This window comes from Panulirus ornatus, chromosome 25 (assembly GCF_036320965.1).
Source record: "Panulirus ornatus isolate Po-2019 chromosome 25, ASM3632096v1, whole genome shotgun sequence".
NCBI lineage: Eukaryota > Metazoa > Arthropoda > Malacostraca > Decapoda > Palinuridae > Panulirus > Panulirus ornatus.
Genome location: NC_092248.1, coordinates 5,911,191 through 5,930,220, shown reverse-complemented (window position 1 = coordinate 5,930,220; position 19,030 = coordinate 5,911,191). Strand labels below are relative to the sequence as shown.

Below are 19,030 nucleotides of genomic sequence, written 5' to 3'. Positions count from 1 at the left end.
TTCAAATCATAGACACTTTTGTGCTCATATGATACATTATTTTGTACTTGGCAAGCTCTTAGGATCTCTATATACCTGAAGTCCATTTTCCTTGGCGTCGTCTGGCGCGACAAGCTAACCAGGGGAAAAAGGATCTTCATTTGATATGTTGACGATTCTTGGTGTTGTGCCTTACATACAGTAATGCTAAATGGTCCTTAGAAATATATGGAAGGGTTCATAAATTATCATTATAAGTTCAAGTCCTATAAAAAATGAATTAAGTACAGTGATGATAGGCTTATACATGTTAATGGTTCTCTGTACAATTGTCTTTTTATTTTTGTGCAGGCGTCGCCTCTTCCTCGGTGCATGACACGGAGTGCACGAGGCGACGCCACAAGAAAGATGATTTATGAACACTTTTGTACAACATACATATCTTTAGGCAAACGTATATTTACACACAAGTGCAGTTATCTACAGACGTACAGACACACACACAGTCATATCTATCGTGTATACATTATTGAGAATATCAGTGAAAAGAGAGATTAAGTTCATGAGAACTGTATCAAATTGTTATGGACATTTTGTAGTGCCACATGGCTAGGCTTTTCGAGCCTTTGATCAGACTGAAACTTTTCGAAGCCCTGCCTGTACTTTTCCGATTATGGCTTTGGCTCTGACCGAAACGCTTCACCTGTCTGGATGAAGCTTCGGATCATGATTGAGATCTTCCGAAGCTTTGTTCTGCATGTCTTGTTGAGGGTTTGGATCCTATGACCTTTCGAGGCCCTGCTTTCCTTGTCTGACCGAAGCTTCAGATCTGCATGTGACCCTACGAATCCCTGAGTCCCTTGTTCGCACCTGTCTTGTTGATCTGGTTGAAGTATGACTCGAGAAACTGAGTTCGATGTGTAGAAGTGTATCACGTTGGTTGTTCTACGTCGAGGAGCCTGCAGAAGGGCGTATAAGATCCTTCTCGCACACCAGAAAAAGGTAAGATCACACTGAAGGTACAAGACAATAGATGTGGACGAGGTTTTTCGTAATGGCAATAGTGTCTCATTTAAATCTAAATGTTCAGAAGGAGTTTCTCGCATCTGATACTGGAGGTAGGCTTGTACATAGTATGCTACACTAGGATGAGCGACAGAAACACTATGTGAATATTTCCTATGCATGGAATGGAGTTGGTCATGGGTTGATGCTGGTGCGAGACTGGAGAAGCGTTGAAGAGGTGATCGCAGACCGGACGCTGCTTCTGGTGTCCTTGTCGAAGGGCTTTTTCGGATGCATGGACACCCCTCCAGCCTGGTTATACGTAACGCTCTCATTGTTGTCTTTGTACTGCATCGAGTTATTGATGTTTTGGGAACTGGCCTGCTCCGAGGCGACCCTCTTGGATTTGATGGAGAGAAACGATCTCCATAACCTCCTGGCGCCACGCTCTCGATACACGTGAAACAGGAAGATGAAGAACCCCTGGAGGGTGTTGAAGATGCAGAACAGGTAAGAGAATGTAAGACGGGCTTTCCAGACCGCCAGGAGGCCAAAGATCCAGGTGAAACCGAGGAGGAAGAAAATGCATATGGCCATCCTCAGCTGGCTCATGTAGAGCTCCCTGTCAGACATGGTTGAGGTGACGCGCACGCGGCCGCAAGTAGCGCCGTAGATGATGAGGGAGAACATGACGAGGTTGACGGTCATCGTCAGCACTAGAGGGGGCAAGAAGGCGTACTTGAAACCCTCGCTGGACATCCAGCAGATCCTGGCATCTGGGTCGTCGTCATTCCTGTTGTCGTAGAGCGAACTGTCGTACACAAGAACGACAATGATTGGAAGAACGGGTGCCCCCCATGCGCTGACCGAGGCCTTCCACATGAATCTGGGGATGTAGGTGCCCACAACCTTGACGAACTTGAGGTATTGGTGCACTGCCTCGACCAGCATCCAGCCGAAGGAGGCCAGGATGAAGTAGTGGAGCGCCACGGCCACACTCCGACACAAGATGTCATTCCAGGTCTGGTTGATGCCCGCCAGGAAGATCACGATGCTACAGAAGATGGAGAAGGAGAGGTTGACCAAAATCTTGTTACGTAGGTGTCGTCGCCATTTCTTGAAGAGGAAGAAGGTCGTGAACACCAGCAGGAGACTGACGACGGATAAGGAACAGCCGATGATGGTGATGACGTTGAGCACCACGCCGTGGGTTCCCCCGAAGTGCTCATCGTCGTAGTTCATCAGCTGAGCGAAGCAAGTCAGGTGGTTGCAGAAACACACTTGGCGGTCGCCTTCAGGCTCCCCCTTCCAGCAACCCTCAGTTGACCAGCCTCCTTTTCCAGAGTTCTTCTGGAAATCCCAATACACACATTTCGAGTCATTTCCTAGTCTAGAAGGTCTGAAGATTAATTTCACAGGTTCTTTGAGATTTGTGACGACCTTATTGTTGTATGTAGCTTGAAGAATGTGAGTGTTGACTGAGTAATTGGGATATGATTCGTTGTCTTGAAATAATTTTGGATTTCTGTAGACAGCGAAGGTCAGCTGGAGCTTTTGTCTTGTGTCAGTCTGCAACTTGGAGAGCTTTTCAGACCCGCTGGCAACAATGCGAGTGAGGTTTTCTGGGAAAATGATGGCGACGTCAGTTTCCAGAGGGTTAACTTCACTTCCCACCTTCAGCGTCTTTTCTTCCAGCACATCCGCCTTGGACTGGAAACCTATGATGGTGGAATTAGTTTCTAAGTCCACACGTTCGACGGATACAAGTTCTCTGATCGCCATCAAGGTCTGGTCACCCTCTTTCTCGGGAAGCTTCACTTTGAAGGCGATGTTTTCAAAGGCCTCGAAGAGAACGCTGGAGGAATTCAGCCGCTTTTGGACAGGCGCAAAGGCCTCGTCATCGGCTTTCATAACGTTGTTGAGGGTTTCCACAATACTCTCCAAGTCAAGTTCGGGCAACGTGTCTTCTTGCGACAGAGACTGGAATTTGGTCGCCACGAAGTGTATGTCGACAGGCTTGAGGGAGCTCCCATTTGCAGTAAGATCGGACAGTGTCGTCACGACACTGGGAGGCGAGTCCAGACCGGGCTTGTTGATTTCCCATAGACTCCTGGTGACGTTGGAGGGCGCGCCAGTGCAGTTTCCAGAGGCTATACCCCATCGGTAGCCGGGCAGGAACTCGCCTAGGCACTCCCGGGTAACTGGTTCCCCTCTAACATTTATGCACAGTTCCTCAGGCAGCACGATGGCGTTCCCCGTGGTCTTGGGCCAAGTGAGGTTCCTCTCCTCCGTCCCCTGCTCGGTCCTGGGCCAAGTGAGGTTCCTCTCCATCGTCTCGTCATCGGCACTAGGCATAGCGAGGCTCCTATCCCTCGTCACCTGGCCAAGACAACCCACCGTGCTGCCCACTCTGGCCAGAGAACACTCACGGTAAGATTCGCCAGACGGGAGCACCTTGACCAGGGACTGGAACATGCCCTCCTCTGTTATCATTTTGACTTTATCATTTGGGAGCTGCAGTTCTACGTGGAAGTTGTGAGTGAGTTTTGCGTCTGTCGCCGCCTGGGAGTAAAAGAAGTTGTCCACACGTAGCGTTACATCAGGAAATCTTAGCCTCTTGAATTCCCTCTCAAGTGTCTTGGTAAAAGGATTGACACAGATGGGGTTCACCTTCTGTGGGCCTCTGGAAGCGAACGTACTGTCGTGAAGATTCGGTCTGTAGTCTGTTCCCTGATGCAGACTCACGGCGTAGGTCAAAGTTCTCGGTGTTCTATTAAGTAGGACGTTAGATTTTGTCAAATGGAATGGGGTCAGTACCCAAGCCTGGCACTGAACGTGACCTTGTACACCACCATATATCTCGTATCTACACTCTGTGTTATTCCCCTGCTTTAAGTCTGTTGATCTACCGCTGACGAAGCATCGGAGGGAATCAGTATCATTCACCAACAGGTCTTCGTGCATGACATAAACACATATTGTCTGTGATGAAGCCTCTTCACTCTCCTTGACGAGTATATTCGTTGTGGGCACATCGAGTGGGATCCTTTGGCACAAGATGTTCCTTTTGGTGGCCGAGCTCCCCTCCCTGGTCCAGCCGTCGACGGTGAGTGTGGTGAACGGCAGCGAGTTATTGGTGTTCGCCTTCCAGTTGATGAACCCTTCCTGTGAGCCTCCCTGAGCCGAGGAACCTACAGACTCCGGGAGTACCTCACTCATCCACACAGCAGCCACGCCGGAGTCGAACAAGTACTGTCTGTACACCCAGTCTAAAAAGCCAATGGCAGGGGAGGCCAGCTGGGCATCCCTCCGCTCACAGAACTCTTTGGCGTCACCCCAGGTGGAGTTCTGTACGTCCAGAAAGAGTCTAAAACATACATTGCGATGGTATCTAGTTGAATACCAGTCCTGTGGACAAACCCGACTCTCAACCATCAGTCCGGGCACGCTTGAACTCCAGTTGGGGTTTGGAAGGTCCCTCAGCCCAGACACGTTCAGGAGGGCTACAAAGGGCAAGGCAGTGTCGCAACTTAGGGTCAACAACTGATTTTTCTCCATATCTAGAGCCAGGCAGTCTCGATCAGGTAGGGGATGACTCGGTGCCCAGGATATATTGAAGAGGCTTGACCCCTCGTAGTGGGAGTATGGGTAATCAGAGGTTCCGGGTCCTAGGAAGGTGAGTGGTCCCCAGGGCGCCAACCTTCTGACAGGTAGCCATACTTGACTGTAATCCTTCGTGTCCTTCAACGTTTGCTTCATTCTTTCGTAGACAGAGAGCTCCTCTCCTTCTTCCCTTTGATGAAAGCTGCTGGAATCAAGGACGCCCTTCTCAATACCGTTCCGATACATGGCCTGGAACCCTTTCTCCCAAGCGCCTGGCGTTGTGACCGACGCGCAGATGTGGTCAGAAACGCCGGTATAGTCCCGGGGGCAATGATCGAACCGGTCGCACTGAGAGGAGTCAAAACTCACATTAGCCCCGTGTGTGTGATTCCAGCGACAGTAACCCGCTTGCAACATGCCACCAGCTACTTCACACCTGTAGTGGAGGGGATGCACCCGCCCTGCTGCTGTAAATGGCCACATAAGTCGTTTCCCCTGGTCGTACTTCTGTGTGTGACTCAGACAATGTGTAGAGAGGGCAAGAGAGGACGTCCGTAGGTAACCATTAGTCTCGAAGATATCCCCATACACTCGATCCCCATCCTGGAACAGGCTCAACACTCTGCTGAGGGAGTCGCGGTTATCGGGAATGTGAACCTGGAATCGATATTTGGCCAGAGAATCCATAGTTCCAGGCGATAACTCCCTCTCGACGGAGAGCAGATCGACGGAGTAGTTGTCGAAGTCCGGGAAGTGGGTGCCGAAGGCCTGGCTGATGTCACTGACGGCGTCGGATGGGGTGGCGCCCTCCGATGCCTCGTATCGGTGAGCGGCCACAATCAGCACCAACCAGTTCTCCAGCGTCACCAAGACCTTGTTGCTCACTAGGCGGGTCGGGGACCTCCCTGCCCACGCCTCGCACCAGTAGGTCCCCTGCTTCAGCAAGAAGGGAGACTTCTCCTCCGTCTCGGATTTGGTGGAGTCGTGGACGATGGCTGGAAAAATCTTGCTGGTGTAAGAGTGGATGTACACGCCGTCCTGGAAAGGATGGAAGGTCTTGACTCAATCCCATGGCACTATAGTAGTTACAAAAATGTTGCTCCTCTTTCAGAAATAGTTGCATATTAGACTTCGTTGCTAAAAGAGTCCCTCTACTTATATAGTCAACCATCTCTTTCGTTTTTAGGAGTGAATAAGGTGGTTTGAGGTGTCACAAAGTACATATCAACATGTAAGCCATTAACACAGGTGCTATAGAAAGTACTAAATCAGTGGTTCGTAGGCTTGAGACATGTACTGGAATTGAAATCTCTACAGGTAAGTCTTCTATCACATGACCTCACACAGTTTAAAGATACAAAATACCACAAAAGATATTACTAAAAACAACCCCACAAACTCCTGGTGACTTTGTTAGATTCATATCCACATCAACATCAGGTCCACTGGAGTAATGATTGCCCATTGGCTGTCTATAATGGGCCTCCTTGGTTGAAATTTTAGTGGCTGAAGACATTTTTTTTTGACGAGGTTCCACGAGTTATGAGATGATAGTTGATTCAAGGGGATGGTGGATTATGATGGAGAGAGAGAGAGAGAGAGAGAGAGAGAGAGAGAGAGAGAGAGAGAGAGAGAGTGTGTAACTGACCTTACTCCAGAACAGGGATGGTTGGGTGGTGAGAGGCTCGCCCGTGACCCGACTGTGAGCAGTGCAGGTGAGGGAGAGGCGGGAGAAGTCTCCCTCCCTCACCATGATCCAGTTGTCGGTCATGTCCATGTTGCTTGCCACACGGAGTTCCACGTCCCTCGGGTCCGCCTCTGGAAAAGTGGTATGCAGCAGTCAGAGAGAGAGAGAGAGAGAGAGAGAGAGAGAGAGAGAGAGAGAGAGAGAGAGAGAGAGAGTTCTAATAGTAATGCAATGTTGACTATTCTTTTCTTTTACCTTCTCTTGCACTTTTGTTGGCTTGTATACAAATACGTTCATCTCAAGAACCTCAGTAAAATGGTAAATGAGAGGAGATTTGTTATATGCGAATGACAGATACATTGTTTATGAAGCAGAGAGGAATAAATAGTTTGTATAGACTATCACATAAGAAAGTAATCTTTGATTTCTCATGAAACCAGAGGACGAGGAAGTTATGGAAAATTGTTCAAGAATTATATGACAAATAATTCTATACGACACATAAATTGTCTACGGTGCTTATGAAACATGAGTTAATTGTTCTGGGTATGAAAAATGCAAATAAATACTGAACAATCATGTAAAAGAAATATATCCTTGTTTATTTATGTATTATTCATTTTCTTTTTAACACAAAGTAGTCTGTATGAGCCAACTGCCCAGAGGGTTATAGCGCTTGGGTTCGAGACTATTCACTGAGGCTTCAAATGGAGCTTTAGACAAAGCGAGATTCCACAATAGAGCAATTCTCCACAGTCTCGAATCTCGGCCGGCCTGGGTCGAAACCGCCCCAACAGCTTCATGTGAAGTCCCGAAGCCCCACTAGACTTCCTACCTCTCCTGACACAGGAAATACAGACGAAAGGACTCGAAACCTCTCCTCAGGAGACCACAGTCCCACATCCCAATATCCTGACTCGTCTAAACGCCCTTGCAAACAAGAAGAATGTTACGGCGAAGTCTTTTTGAGAAGTGATCTTCTTTTGGAACCCCAACTTCTGCTCTCGACGGAGAGTTTGAAATAGGGAAACCCATAACCAATAAACCAGATGGCCATCTTTCAACAGGAGAGGACAAGTGGTTCAAATTTCTTAGAACAACGCATGAAAAATTCCAGTGGGTAACACCCATCTAGAAACAGCCCTAAAAGAACATAAGTAGAGGGGGCAGGCAGACTACGTTACACACACACACACACACACAACCCACAACAGCAGCAGTATTGTATAGAAGGAGGACCAGGACCTTGGCAACTTCCTGGTGTGAACAACCTTGTCAACAGATCAAAGACCAAATCATCGTCTGGCATTCGCGAGGAGTAAACAATCTTCCTGAACCAGCGTAGACCAATCAGCGACTACCGCTTCAGGTTCAGGCGGGTTCGGAACTTGCTTCGCCAGTAGCAGTGGAGCTGCCGGTGACAACAGTGTACGTTGACCGAGTGATCGAAGTAGTGACCGAGTTATAGCAGGATTCGACACCTGTTCGACGATGATGTGATGAGTATATTCCTCTGGGAGTGATACAGAACTACAAAGGATTCATCTCAAAACTTGGACTGCTCTTCGAGACCGTACAGTACCAAGGTGCCACAAACATGGTCAGTGGAGCAGAATGTGTGTTGATGAAGTAGTATGTTTTCATAAGGTCATTTTCTGTCACATGGTTCATTTACGACTGCGTGATCTCCTGTCACTAATTGATTGTTGGGCTGTTGTATGAGGAGCTCTATAGAGTATCATTGGACAGAAGTCAATACGGAAAAATAACTCTAGCATCTTTGGTTTCCTCGCGTGTTAAGCTTCGAAAACGTTCGGACTTTGAGGGTTGAGAGTACTCAAGAAGCTTCGGATTCCTGTGTCAAGTGTTTCAGAAGCTTCGAATTTGCAAACCGTGAGCGGGTTAGAACCGGGCGAGACATACCTATGGTCGGAAAGCCTACTTAGGGCAAAACACCCACCTGACGGAGGGGCAGAAGGTGGCAGGCGGCAGTAGAAGGCCAGGGCGTCCGTGCAGGAATGGAGGTGGAACTGCTGTGTCTGGAGGTGGAAGGCGGCACACTCCCTACTCCACAAGGGAGGGTGGAGCCCCTCCCACGCCAGGAACTCGCCCATCCCTGTGGAAAATAATGATGTTTTAACGGATTACAGTAAGACCAGGGCGTTGGTGCTGTTACAGGTGTTGTTATATGTGTTGTTATTGTTGTAGATGTTGTTGTCGTTGTAGTTCTTGTAGCTATTGTTCTTGTAGGTGATGTTGTTTCGTAGGTGTTCTTGTTGGTAGATGTCTATATTTCTTGTTCGGTATTGTTCTTGTGTGTGTGTGTGTGTGTTTATTTTGAGTGTGTTGATCTCGTAGGTGTTGTATTGGTGGTGTTGCATACTCACTGTGGGGCTCATCACGTTCGCTCATCAGTCTCATCCCACCAGGGTATTCCCATAGACCACATCCACCATGGGACTCACAAAGACACCCCACACCCACCCACCATGGTACATCCACAGACCATATACACTGTGGGACTCCCAAAGACCCCCATCCAACACGGCACACCCGCAGACCCCCATCCACCATGGCACACCCGCAGACCACATCCACCATGGGACTCCCACAGACTCCCACTTACCTGGGAGGTGGGACAGCCACTGGTATCGTCCCTCGTGGGTCGTTAGAGCCGTCCAAGTGAGGTCATTCTGCGTCAAGTTCCCCAGCGGCCAGGTCAGGACTCCTAACGTCTGAGTTAGGTTCCCCTCGAGCCAGGTCACTTCTTTGGGAGGCCATACGGCCACGAGGGCCCGCAGGTCGTCCCAGTTAGCCAGGAAACCACCGCGGCTGCGACAGAAAACGTGCGCTGACTGTCGATCCTGTGGGCACGTAGTTAAGGCTGACATTTGCAAGTAGTCAGGGTTCAAAGGTCGTGCTGTGCACATGGTTAGGGGGAAAAGTCAGAAAAATGATGCAGATTTCTTTTACATATACAACAAGTTTATGAAAGACAAAGTTTGTGTACAAAGGATATCAGGGAGCATTATACAAAATAGTAAGCACTAAGACAGACCCAGGTCCAAGGATTAAGCTGATTGGACGAGAATACAAGCGGCTTCACCTTCATTGGTTAAACCCTGGATGGCTGTGGAGGCAAGCGGCCTCAGCTGATTGGTTGAGAAGAGAACACATCCAAGCTGACTGGTTAGAGATACAAGCACTAGAGTAGTGAGTGGTAGAAAAACACCAACACCTTTCACACAGCATCTAATATATATATATATATATATATATATATATATATATATATATATATATATATATATATATATATATATGTATATATATATATGTATATTTATATATATATATATATATATATATATATATATATATATATATATATATATATATATATATATATACATATATATATATATATATATATATATATATATATATTAACATTGTCAGTCATTGTGAGGTTAAATGTCGACTTACCTTAGGTTCAGGACTCGCCAGGAAACAGTCACTGTTCACACCTAAGCCACATCGAGCTGCCCAAGTGGACTTCGATGTCTGGTTGAGGTCGGGGAACAACGGGTCTCCTGGTGACCAATAGGCGGCTGTGGTTGAAGCTGTGGTTGAAGTTGTAATTGAAAACGAGGTTAAGGTCTTTGTTGAAGTTGTGGTTGAGGTCGTAGTTGAAGCTGCTGCGGTTGGGGCCGTGGTTGATGCCGTGGATGGGGACGCTCCAGCTCGGCTAGCCACGGCCCCCCTCACCGGCATCAGCGGAAGCAACAGCAGCAGCAGCACCGAAACCACTAACACGGGGAGACGGCGTCTTCGAAGTCGTATTGTGCCGTTGGACTCGCCAGGGATAGGCCCCGTAGGGCATCCAACGGGTTTCGAGACCCAGGTACCTGTTGTAGGTGTCCTAACACTAGTTGTACGTTTCTCAACACCTGTTGTAGGTATTCCTACTTGTGTTACAGGTGTTTCTTCCCCTTTTGTAGCCGTCTTTTGTCTTGCTGTAGGTGTCTCTGCTCCTGTTGTAGGCGTCTCTACACCTGTTGCTGTTGTAGGTTGTCCCACCCGTGTTGTAGATAGCCCTGCTCCTGGTGCAGGTGTCATAACACCTGTTGTAGGCGTCATGGCCACTGGACTGATCAACAGGTGTCGATCTAAGATTGATATTTCTTCATAGACGAAATGATTTGGTACTTCAGAATGATCTTTGATTCCTCAATAATATCTAAGTTTTCTGAGTCCTAGACAACACCTTGGGACTTAAGTCACACTTACTTTGATCTTTGCTGATGAAAAAGATTGATATACATATTCCCTGTCGTCAATATAGTTCAATAGATTGATATACATATTCATTGTCGCCAGTAAAGTTCAAAGCTTTATAGATCTTGAATACCCGTGACACCTTAAGTGTTTGTCTAATGATCTAAGCTCTGTCCAAGTTTTAGAACACTTATAAAACACTTACAAAAAGGTCCTTCGGCGTCTTGATCCACTTATAAAACAGTTACAAAGAGCTCCTTGATCTTTATCGTTTTAAAACACTTATATAAAGTCCTTACAAGAACTGAGATGACAGTAAAACATAGACAGATTTAGATAGATATAGATAGTAATGTCCTTTTTTGGTTATGGACTTCATGCCATACACTCAAGCCCGTCTCATTCCACGCACTTGGCCATCGTCGTGCACTTATCTGTGGGCGAAATACTCAAATCATCATCTTTATTCGGATTTCCAAATCGTATCAACTTTTCCAAGAAAATTGAGACCTCAGGAAGATTGCTTTCAGTGAACAAAGGAGAGCCATATGAACACTATGTACTGGGATATTTTCAGAATGATGGCAACCATGTTGTTTACTTACCATGAAGTTGTAAACAATAAACAGTGCATAAGACACGAGCTGTTTAGTGTAAATGCTGAACTAGCAAAATATCTAGTTCCAAACTAATTTGACTAATGTTTAAATTAGTTAAACTACTTTTGGCCATTTCCAATTAGTTTAACTACCTTATGGCCATACCCAATTAGTTTAAACAATCGGTGCATGGTAGACTAGTTTGTTGCTACTACATTAGACAAGCCATTAACTAATTATTAGTTTCATCCCCCATACCTCATCAACGTTTGCATACGTAACGAGCAGTTACAGATGGTTACTTACAATGAAGTGAGTTGTAAAGGCTGTTATGATAAGCTAGCGGTCCGCGCCCTCAAACAACCTGAATGATCAGAGAAAATACTGATTCGTTCCGGTCTAACAATTCCTTGTATTGAAGGCTTCGCACTCTCAAGTTACCATCACTTCAATGTAATCCCTTCCAAGAAATAATCACATCTACAAGAATGTGACTAGTTTTACTGCAGTTACTTTAGCAAGTGTAATTGGTTCTCGAAGAGGCAGAAGTGGCTTATGATTAATTGATGCAATTGGTTGTTACTTTAGCAAAGATGGTTTGATAATCACTCTAATTGGTGCAGCTGGTTTTTACATCAGCTGTGACGCTATTACTTCAATTGGTGTAATTGGCTCTTATATGATTAGAGGCAATTATATAATTCTCTTTTCCTTCTAGTGGCGTGATATCCTGGGATATCATTTAGTGGTCCATTAGACTGGTGTAATCCGGTGGTTCTCGATAACTATAATCTTTCTCCTAATCATCACAACAGGGTATCACCTTGAGGTCACTTCTGTATAATCGCTTGCTATGAAAATTGGTCTAATTGGTCCACCACAGGATATCACATCACTCAACTGCATCTTGGTTATCCCCTTCAGTGGATAATTCGTCTGTATGTGTGTATAATCAATCATAGAATAGTTGTAATCAGACTCGGTAATTAGCGAACGAATCACTCGTAACTCCTGATGGGGGGGGGGGGGGGTGAATTAAGGGGTGATTTGTCCATTTGGGTCTCAATGGCCTAATTGTGGTTAGTCGTTTGTTGTGGCCTTGATGAGGTGCGCTAGGCTTCAAGGTGTCATTGTCACAGTCACCTGAATTATCATAGACATTATCACCGGCAACTCAGCTCGACAGGGCTTCCGGTGAACTACTTATGAATAGAATACTGACTTACGTGTATACTTGGGACGTGATGTTGCCAAAAAGAAAACTTAAAAAGGATAGGGGTAGCGCGTAGTGTTCATCGCGGGAAAAAATTGGTGAGGACATAGGAATTCCTTCGAGCTCACATATGGTTGAGGTAAAGAGGAAGCAAAAATTGCAACTAATTGGTGAAAAGGGTGTGAGACTCGACAGCCACTGAAGTGCTTGGCTCACAGTGCATCCAGGTGGTATGGGTGATGTATACACCTACCTGCCTGGTAGGGGGTGGCTTGCCTGAGGGAGAGAGAGAGAGAGAGAGAGAGAGAGAGAGAGAGAGAGAGAGCCTCACTAGGATGCAGGTTATCTTGCGTCTGGTCGGCCCTTGAACGGCCGAGACCTTCTTAGCGCTGACCTCATTTCCAGTCCCCTTTGGGGGGCACCTCCCCCTCCCCCGTGACCTTGGACCGTGAGGTACGAGAGCACGACGGTACGAACCTTGAGCACAACGGTGCGTAACCTTCGGGTACGACGTTAGGACCCTTGAGCACGACGGTGCGACCCTTGAGCACGACGGTACGTAACCTTCGGGTACGACGGTACGAGCCTTGAGCACGACGGTAGGAACCTTGAGCACGACGGTACGTAACCTTCGGGTACGACGGTACGAGCCTTGAGCACGACGGTACGACCCTTGAGCACGACGGTACGGGTACGACGGTAGGACCCTTGAGCGCGACGGTAGGACCCTTGAGCACGACGGTACGACCCTTGAGCACGACGGTACGACCCTTGAGTACGATGGTGCGACCCTTGAGCACGACGGTACGACCCTTGAGCACGACGGTACGACCCTTGAGCACGACGGTACTTAACCTCCGGGTAAGGTGGGCTGGCTTGTGACCTGACCATTATCAAAAAGGTCAAATGCCCGACCATCCTGTCACAGGAGGGTCATGCCGGTCGTGCTCAAGGGTCGTCATCAACAATCGTGTCATCGTGACCCAAAAGGTCATACGTAACCATCGTCTTTAACGGTCGTACCGTTGTGCTCAAGGGATTATAAATGAACGAAACACGATGGCAACACAAGAAGAAGGAGAGAGAAAAAAAAAATGAAAGAAAATGAATGAAAATCTCATTTGCACATTAACTGAACCTTGAACTTCCTGGGGGAAAAAAAGAAGAAAAAAGAAAAGAAAATGGAGGTGTTTTTGTTCATCCTGGGAATAAAAAAAAAAACAAAAGATATTCAGGCGTTCGTCTGAAGAATTTCAAGATGGCCGCCTAAGAGCCAGGCAGGAAGCCTGACTCAGTTGCCCCCAAGACGTTTTATTCATCCAATTTCATGGGTGATGTGAGGCAGCGACTCACCAGTGTTTCACTCCTTACTCATGACACACAAACACACACCCACACACGAGTGTACGATTCCCTCATCGTCCAGGACAAACGGGTAATTACAAACAGGCAATTACGAGCAGACACAGTCCAATGAGGGAGGGAGGGATCGGCCCTCTTGTTAGGGACAATATCAAGTTCCAGGAAATATGGATGCATGACTAAGCAGTACGCGTAATGGGAAGCGTAACTATGGGTAGGAAATGTCGTGGTGGGGTTGTTGGTCAATAATCCTCTATGGAATCTTTGTGCACAAGAGCAAATATTCACAGGTGACGAGGAAGGAGCAATCAGGATGGTATATGAATATACCAGTTTGGGCACACGTATATTCCACACAGGTGGTAATTATAGCCATGAGAAGACTTTGGATATCCTGAGAGAATTTTGAAGTCTCATGGAGACACAGAGACATGGAGACACAAGTCTTTAACATTGCATACAGGAAAGCTTCCTGCATCAGCTTGGGACTGAGCACACTAGAGAGAGACTGACACACACACACACACACACCCCTGACACACACAGCAGTATGGACATTGAGAGAATATCACGTAAGATACGACAGTGGGAAAGAATGAGCGTGAGGTGTTTGTTCCTGGAGCAAAATGCGAACATCACAAGACCAGACGAAGCTTGACCAAAAGAGGGAAAACATAATCGTGGAAACAGTACAGTTAATTCTTCTGTTGGGAATATAGATCAGGAAAAGGAACTCTGTAGCCAGGATGTAGATCATCATTATGGACGGTTCTGTGATATATACAGTGAAAGTCTTGTATTGTGGGTACCCTTAGCGGCATATGAAAAAGGGGAGGCTAATAAGAGAGAGAAAGATGTGGTTCATTGAAGCTGTCAAAGAGGAAATGACCTTTGGTGTGGAAAGACGAGAGGGGAGGAGGAGGAGGAGGAGGAGGAGGAGGAGGTTCTTGAGAGGCAATGACACTGCTAGAAGAGACCCCAAGCAGACTACCAGTGGGACTTGACCCATATAAGGCGCATGGTCCTGATGAAGCGTCCCCACACATGCTCCCGAAGTGGATGGATGCGTTCGAGAAGCCTCTTGAAATGGTGTTTAGTGTGTCACTGCAGGAAGCCAAGGTGGCACTACGGGAGTGGAGGAAAGGGCAAAGTTGCAAGGTAGGAACTTAGGTGATTTCCATATCATCAGTTCATTGAGCACCGACGGTATGAGTCTTGAGCACTACGGTACGACTTTCTTGAGCACCATAGGACTACCCTTGAGCACGACGGTACGACATTTGAGCAGAGCTTTTGAATTTTAGTGACCTTCAACCTTAACCTTATGGGTCAGGTTAAAGGTCAGGAGCTACAACAGGCCAAAAGGTGGCCTTACCAATGTCCTCAAGTGCCCGCACCGTCGTGATAAAGGATAGACATAACAGATGCACAAGGATCCAGATTTCCCTTCACAAATTACACGAAGTCGATCTTCTGCTCAAAGTCTTACTCACTGGAACGCAGTACTCAGAACTGCGTAAACTGACGCACTCATGACTCACTGTTATATCTTCAGACTCAAGTCCTCACGCCCTGAGCCTAGAAGTTGATAACGACAGTAGCACAGAAGATAGACGATTGTAACGAATACAAACTTGATCTCTAAGATGGATGATGCACACACTGTTTTCAATACTTCGTTTTGTATATATATATATATATATATATATATATATATATATATATATATATATATATATATATATATATATATATATATATATATATATATATATGCGATAGTGATGCACTGGCGTTATCACTACACTTCAAATGTCATCAATGCGTCACTTAAGCTCATTAATTTTGTTTCTAGGGCGTCTGTTTTCCAGTGTTCTTTCTTTTCTGTTTCTTTTCTTCCAGTGAGCCTCTCACATCTTCACATAGCCCGTGAGTGTATAGCGCACCATCACACACTTAGATTAAGCAAGACTTCCTCACATGTTGGACTAATGATATAAATATGTATATATAAAGAAGACGGCTGCCCGAGCGGGAGGGTCCGCTAGGCAGCGGGCGCCCAGTCCATGTGAATCATGTTGACTCTTAGGAGCTGAAGAAAGTCTGTGGCTTTGCCGCCCGAGCCAGTTGGATGATCGTGGCAAGTCACTGATGGAGGTATGGGCGACTCCTCCATCCTGTGATAATGGAAATCTGGGCTCTACAGAGCTGGGGGAATTCTACCAAGGACGCCGGGGTCGAAAACACACAACACGACAGGATATCCTTTCCCAGGTGCTTGGCTGTCCCAAACTGACGCACTCACCAATTCATCTTCAACGGTAGACCCAAGTGGGTGGAGAGATTGCACAAAGTTTCGTGACGTGAGAAGGATATACTTCTACTCATAGTTTAGATGAATGAGAAGACGGAAGGGCTTATTATTATGCCTTTTTAAGGCTGTGTTGTTGTGCATCGAGAGCGTCCGAGATTGGGTTGTAGAGACGCCTTCTTGGTATCAGTCACAAAATCGTCTTCCATCTAGAGAAGCTGCTGGCCTGTGAGTCTCACCTGCATGTGGCATTTGCTTTTAAAAGTAATTGATAGAATGGAATCACCCGTAAGAAGTACCATCATTCTATTGCCTTATATAACCATCTATTTTTTTAAAACTTTTCATCCTCAACCTTTTCTTGATATCGTGATTGATTTTGAACTGCTCTTAATACGAGAGAACAGAACCACGAAGGTAGAACTGATTCATAATACACCTATGATGATCAAATTAGACTTTTTTCAGGGGAAATAGAATACCATGACTGAAACTTTGAAAGTCGAGTCAGATTTTCAGTGTTTGTTTCAGAGTATTCAAGAAATGAAGTAGAAAAGTGGGTATGCATCAAATAACAAGAGGAACTGGGAATAATTTGATAAAGTTGTCGCAGACTCTAACGCATTGGAGTAAAGACATTTTTACTAAATATACGCCAGACTTGATGAAAGGGACGGCAATAAAATAGCTATGGGTATCAAAGCGATTTCATTTAAGTGTGTAATAAAATGATGACGATGAGCACACGACACATTGATCAAATCAGCCTCTTTGAGGAATCCAAATCTGTTGAGAAGGCAAACACAACATCGGAAATAGCGCTTTTCGCAGCCATTCCGAGGACGTCTCTTTTCGACATTCTTTGTGCCTATTACTACGGCAGATGGGGATGTGGTCGATGGTCAGTCAGGTGGTACCTGCTGCCCTCTTGGCACACCGATGGGAAATCTGTATCGCTGTCGGGATGTGTGTCATCACTCAGCAGGCCAATACGTATTCTCGCCCGGTTGATTTCCTCCCGTCTCCGAGGTCGGTGTGAGGTCTGCTCCTCACTTACCTGTGGTGGGTTTGTTAGTCTCTCGTGAGAGCCAGCTTGGTTAAGCTGATGATGCCGTAGAGGTTCTTGTTGCCTATCCAAGAAGGCACAAGACTGTAGTAACTTCCATAGGGGTCATGTGTCCCTCCCCGAGTTCGACCGAAGCCATAGCCAGTTGGTTTACCTGTTCAGCGATGTAGGCATTGCAGTGACCAGGCACCTGAGTCATTGACCAGGTACCCAAGTCACGGACCAGGCACCTAAGTAACTGACCAGGTATCCAGGTCACTGACTAGGCACTCAGATCACTAACCAGGCTCCCAGGTCAATAACCAGATACTCAGGTCATTCACCAGGTCTCCCAGGTCAATAACCAGAGCCTCAGGTCATTAACCAGGCCTCCCAGGTCAATAACCAGATACTCAGGTCATTAACCAGGCCTCCCAGGTCAATAACCAGATACTCAGGTCATTAACCAGGCCTCCCAGGTCAATAACCAGATCCTCAGGTCATTCACCAGGCCTCCCAGGTCAATAACCAGATACTCAGGTCATTCACCAGGCTCCCAGGTCACTGGCCAGGATAATGAGAATCTCACAAGAATGCAGTCTATTCATAATGCCGCCCTGGATTTCACCGGAATTCGTATTATGTGTGTTCATTGCTCTGTGAGATGACAAGTGAATCTGCAGATTTAGCGAAGCTGTTATTAACTGAATCTAGTTTGCAGCTGTCTTTATAAAGCTCTGTATGAAATAGAAATGAGTTGTTCAGCAGGGTTCTACTTGCTATACACTTGCATACATGCAATAATCAGTCTTCGAGCAGTGTCTGTATATAGGTGAAAAAAGATATATATAAGTGATTAAGAAATGAAAACGGTGTCGTTTGAGTATACATGCGTGGCTGACAGAACTCGTAAAACGTCTTTCAGGATGTTGGAGGAAGGTGCCAAGCGAGTGGGTGAGGGCAAATGACAAGTACCTTTAAGAGCCAAGACGGGAAAGGTACGCTGGGCTAAAGGCCACTGTGGTTCTGACAAGACCATGTCAATAAAACGCTAGAAAAACATGATTAGAAAAGTATGTAAACACAAAAGTAGAACTGCAGAAGTTAGCAGATATCTATAATGTCGAGAAAACTGGACTTTTACCTACTTTTTTTCAAGATGTGTTGGGCTATTGTGGTTTAATGATAACCTAAGGGTCAAGAAGATGTGGTAGGTTTGGTGTGTTGCGATGAATTTGATGATGGATTAGATTACGTGTATAAGTTAGACGTAAACTCGATCTGGAGGTTTTTCAGTTTTATCAGGTGCAGTTTAATCAGAAGTCATACAAAACGTCAATGGAAGGTGACTTTTGTGCTAATTTTACATGTACTGAACTCTAGAATTTGGTGTTTTGAGTAATAATTCAGAATTTGTTCTTTATATGGGCAAATTATACTGAACTGCTGGTGACAGGGATGGGTATACGTCTTCTAAAAGTTGGTACTGTACTTGAAATACATCATCTCATAGTAAATCTTTTCTATACTGCGAACATGCAAGGGATTATGTAAAGTGAAAGAGTTATACCTAAACTTGAATATCTTCCATTTTCTAAATGAAAATGGTAATTGTTTAAGTGATACTAATGGAAACTATACTTTACTTACTTTACTAGTGAGACGAAGGTTTGAAAATGTGGCGCATATATTATAAAAGATCAGTGAACGTAGATTTTGTATCAAGATTATTTTGGACACAACCACGATACACACACACACACACACACACACACACACACTTTTGCGCGTGATCAAGATATTCCTATGAGTCCACGGGGAAAATGAAACACGATAAGTTCCCAAGTGCACTTTCGTGTAATAATCACATCATCAGGGGAGACACAAGGGAGAAATATGTCAGTTGATATACATCGAAGAGACGAAGCTAGGACGCCATTTGGTAAAC

The 19,030-nt window shown here is 45.9% G+C and overlaps 1 protein-coding gene across 1 annotated transcript; it reads right to left on the bottom strand.

Moving 5' to 3' along the window:
* Positions 1 to 16: 16 nt before the first annotated feature.
* LOC139757205 (uncharacterized) lies at positions 17 to 10,847 on the bottom strand. Its single transcript, XM_071677361.1, has 5 exons — positions 9,761 to 10,847; positions 8,901 to 9,138; positions 8,235 to 8,390; positions 6,236 to 6,405; positions 17 to 5,625 (listed from the first exon to the last, which is right to left on the bottom strand). Exons 1-5 carry the CDS (start codon positions 10,412 to 10,414, stop codon positions 1,180 to 1,182), a joined length of 5,664 nt encoding a protein of 1,887 aa, XP_071533462.1. The 5' UTR covers positions 10,415 to 10,847; the 3' UTR covers positions 17 to 1,179.
* Positions 10,848 to 19,030: the final 8,183 nt, after the last annotated feature.

What these genes read in the sequence shown, in the direction of transcription:
- LOC139757205 (XM_071677361.1), bottom strand. Translation starts at nt 10,414, where the DNA reads ATGACGCCTACAACAGGTGTTATGACACCTGCACCAGGAGCAGGGCTA. An exon ending in ACCTTCTGCCCCTCCGTCAG is followed by an intron (nt 6,406 to 8,234) that starts GTGGGTGTTTTG and finishes CCACTTTTCCAG; the next exon opens with AGGCGGACCCGAGGGACGTG. An exon ending in CATCCCTGTTCTGGAGTAAG is followed by an intron (nt 5,626 to 6,235) that starts GTCAGTTACACA and finishes CATCCTTTCCAG; the next exon opens with GACGGCGTGTACATCCACTC.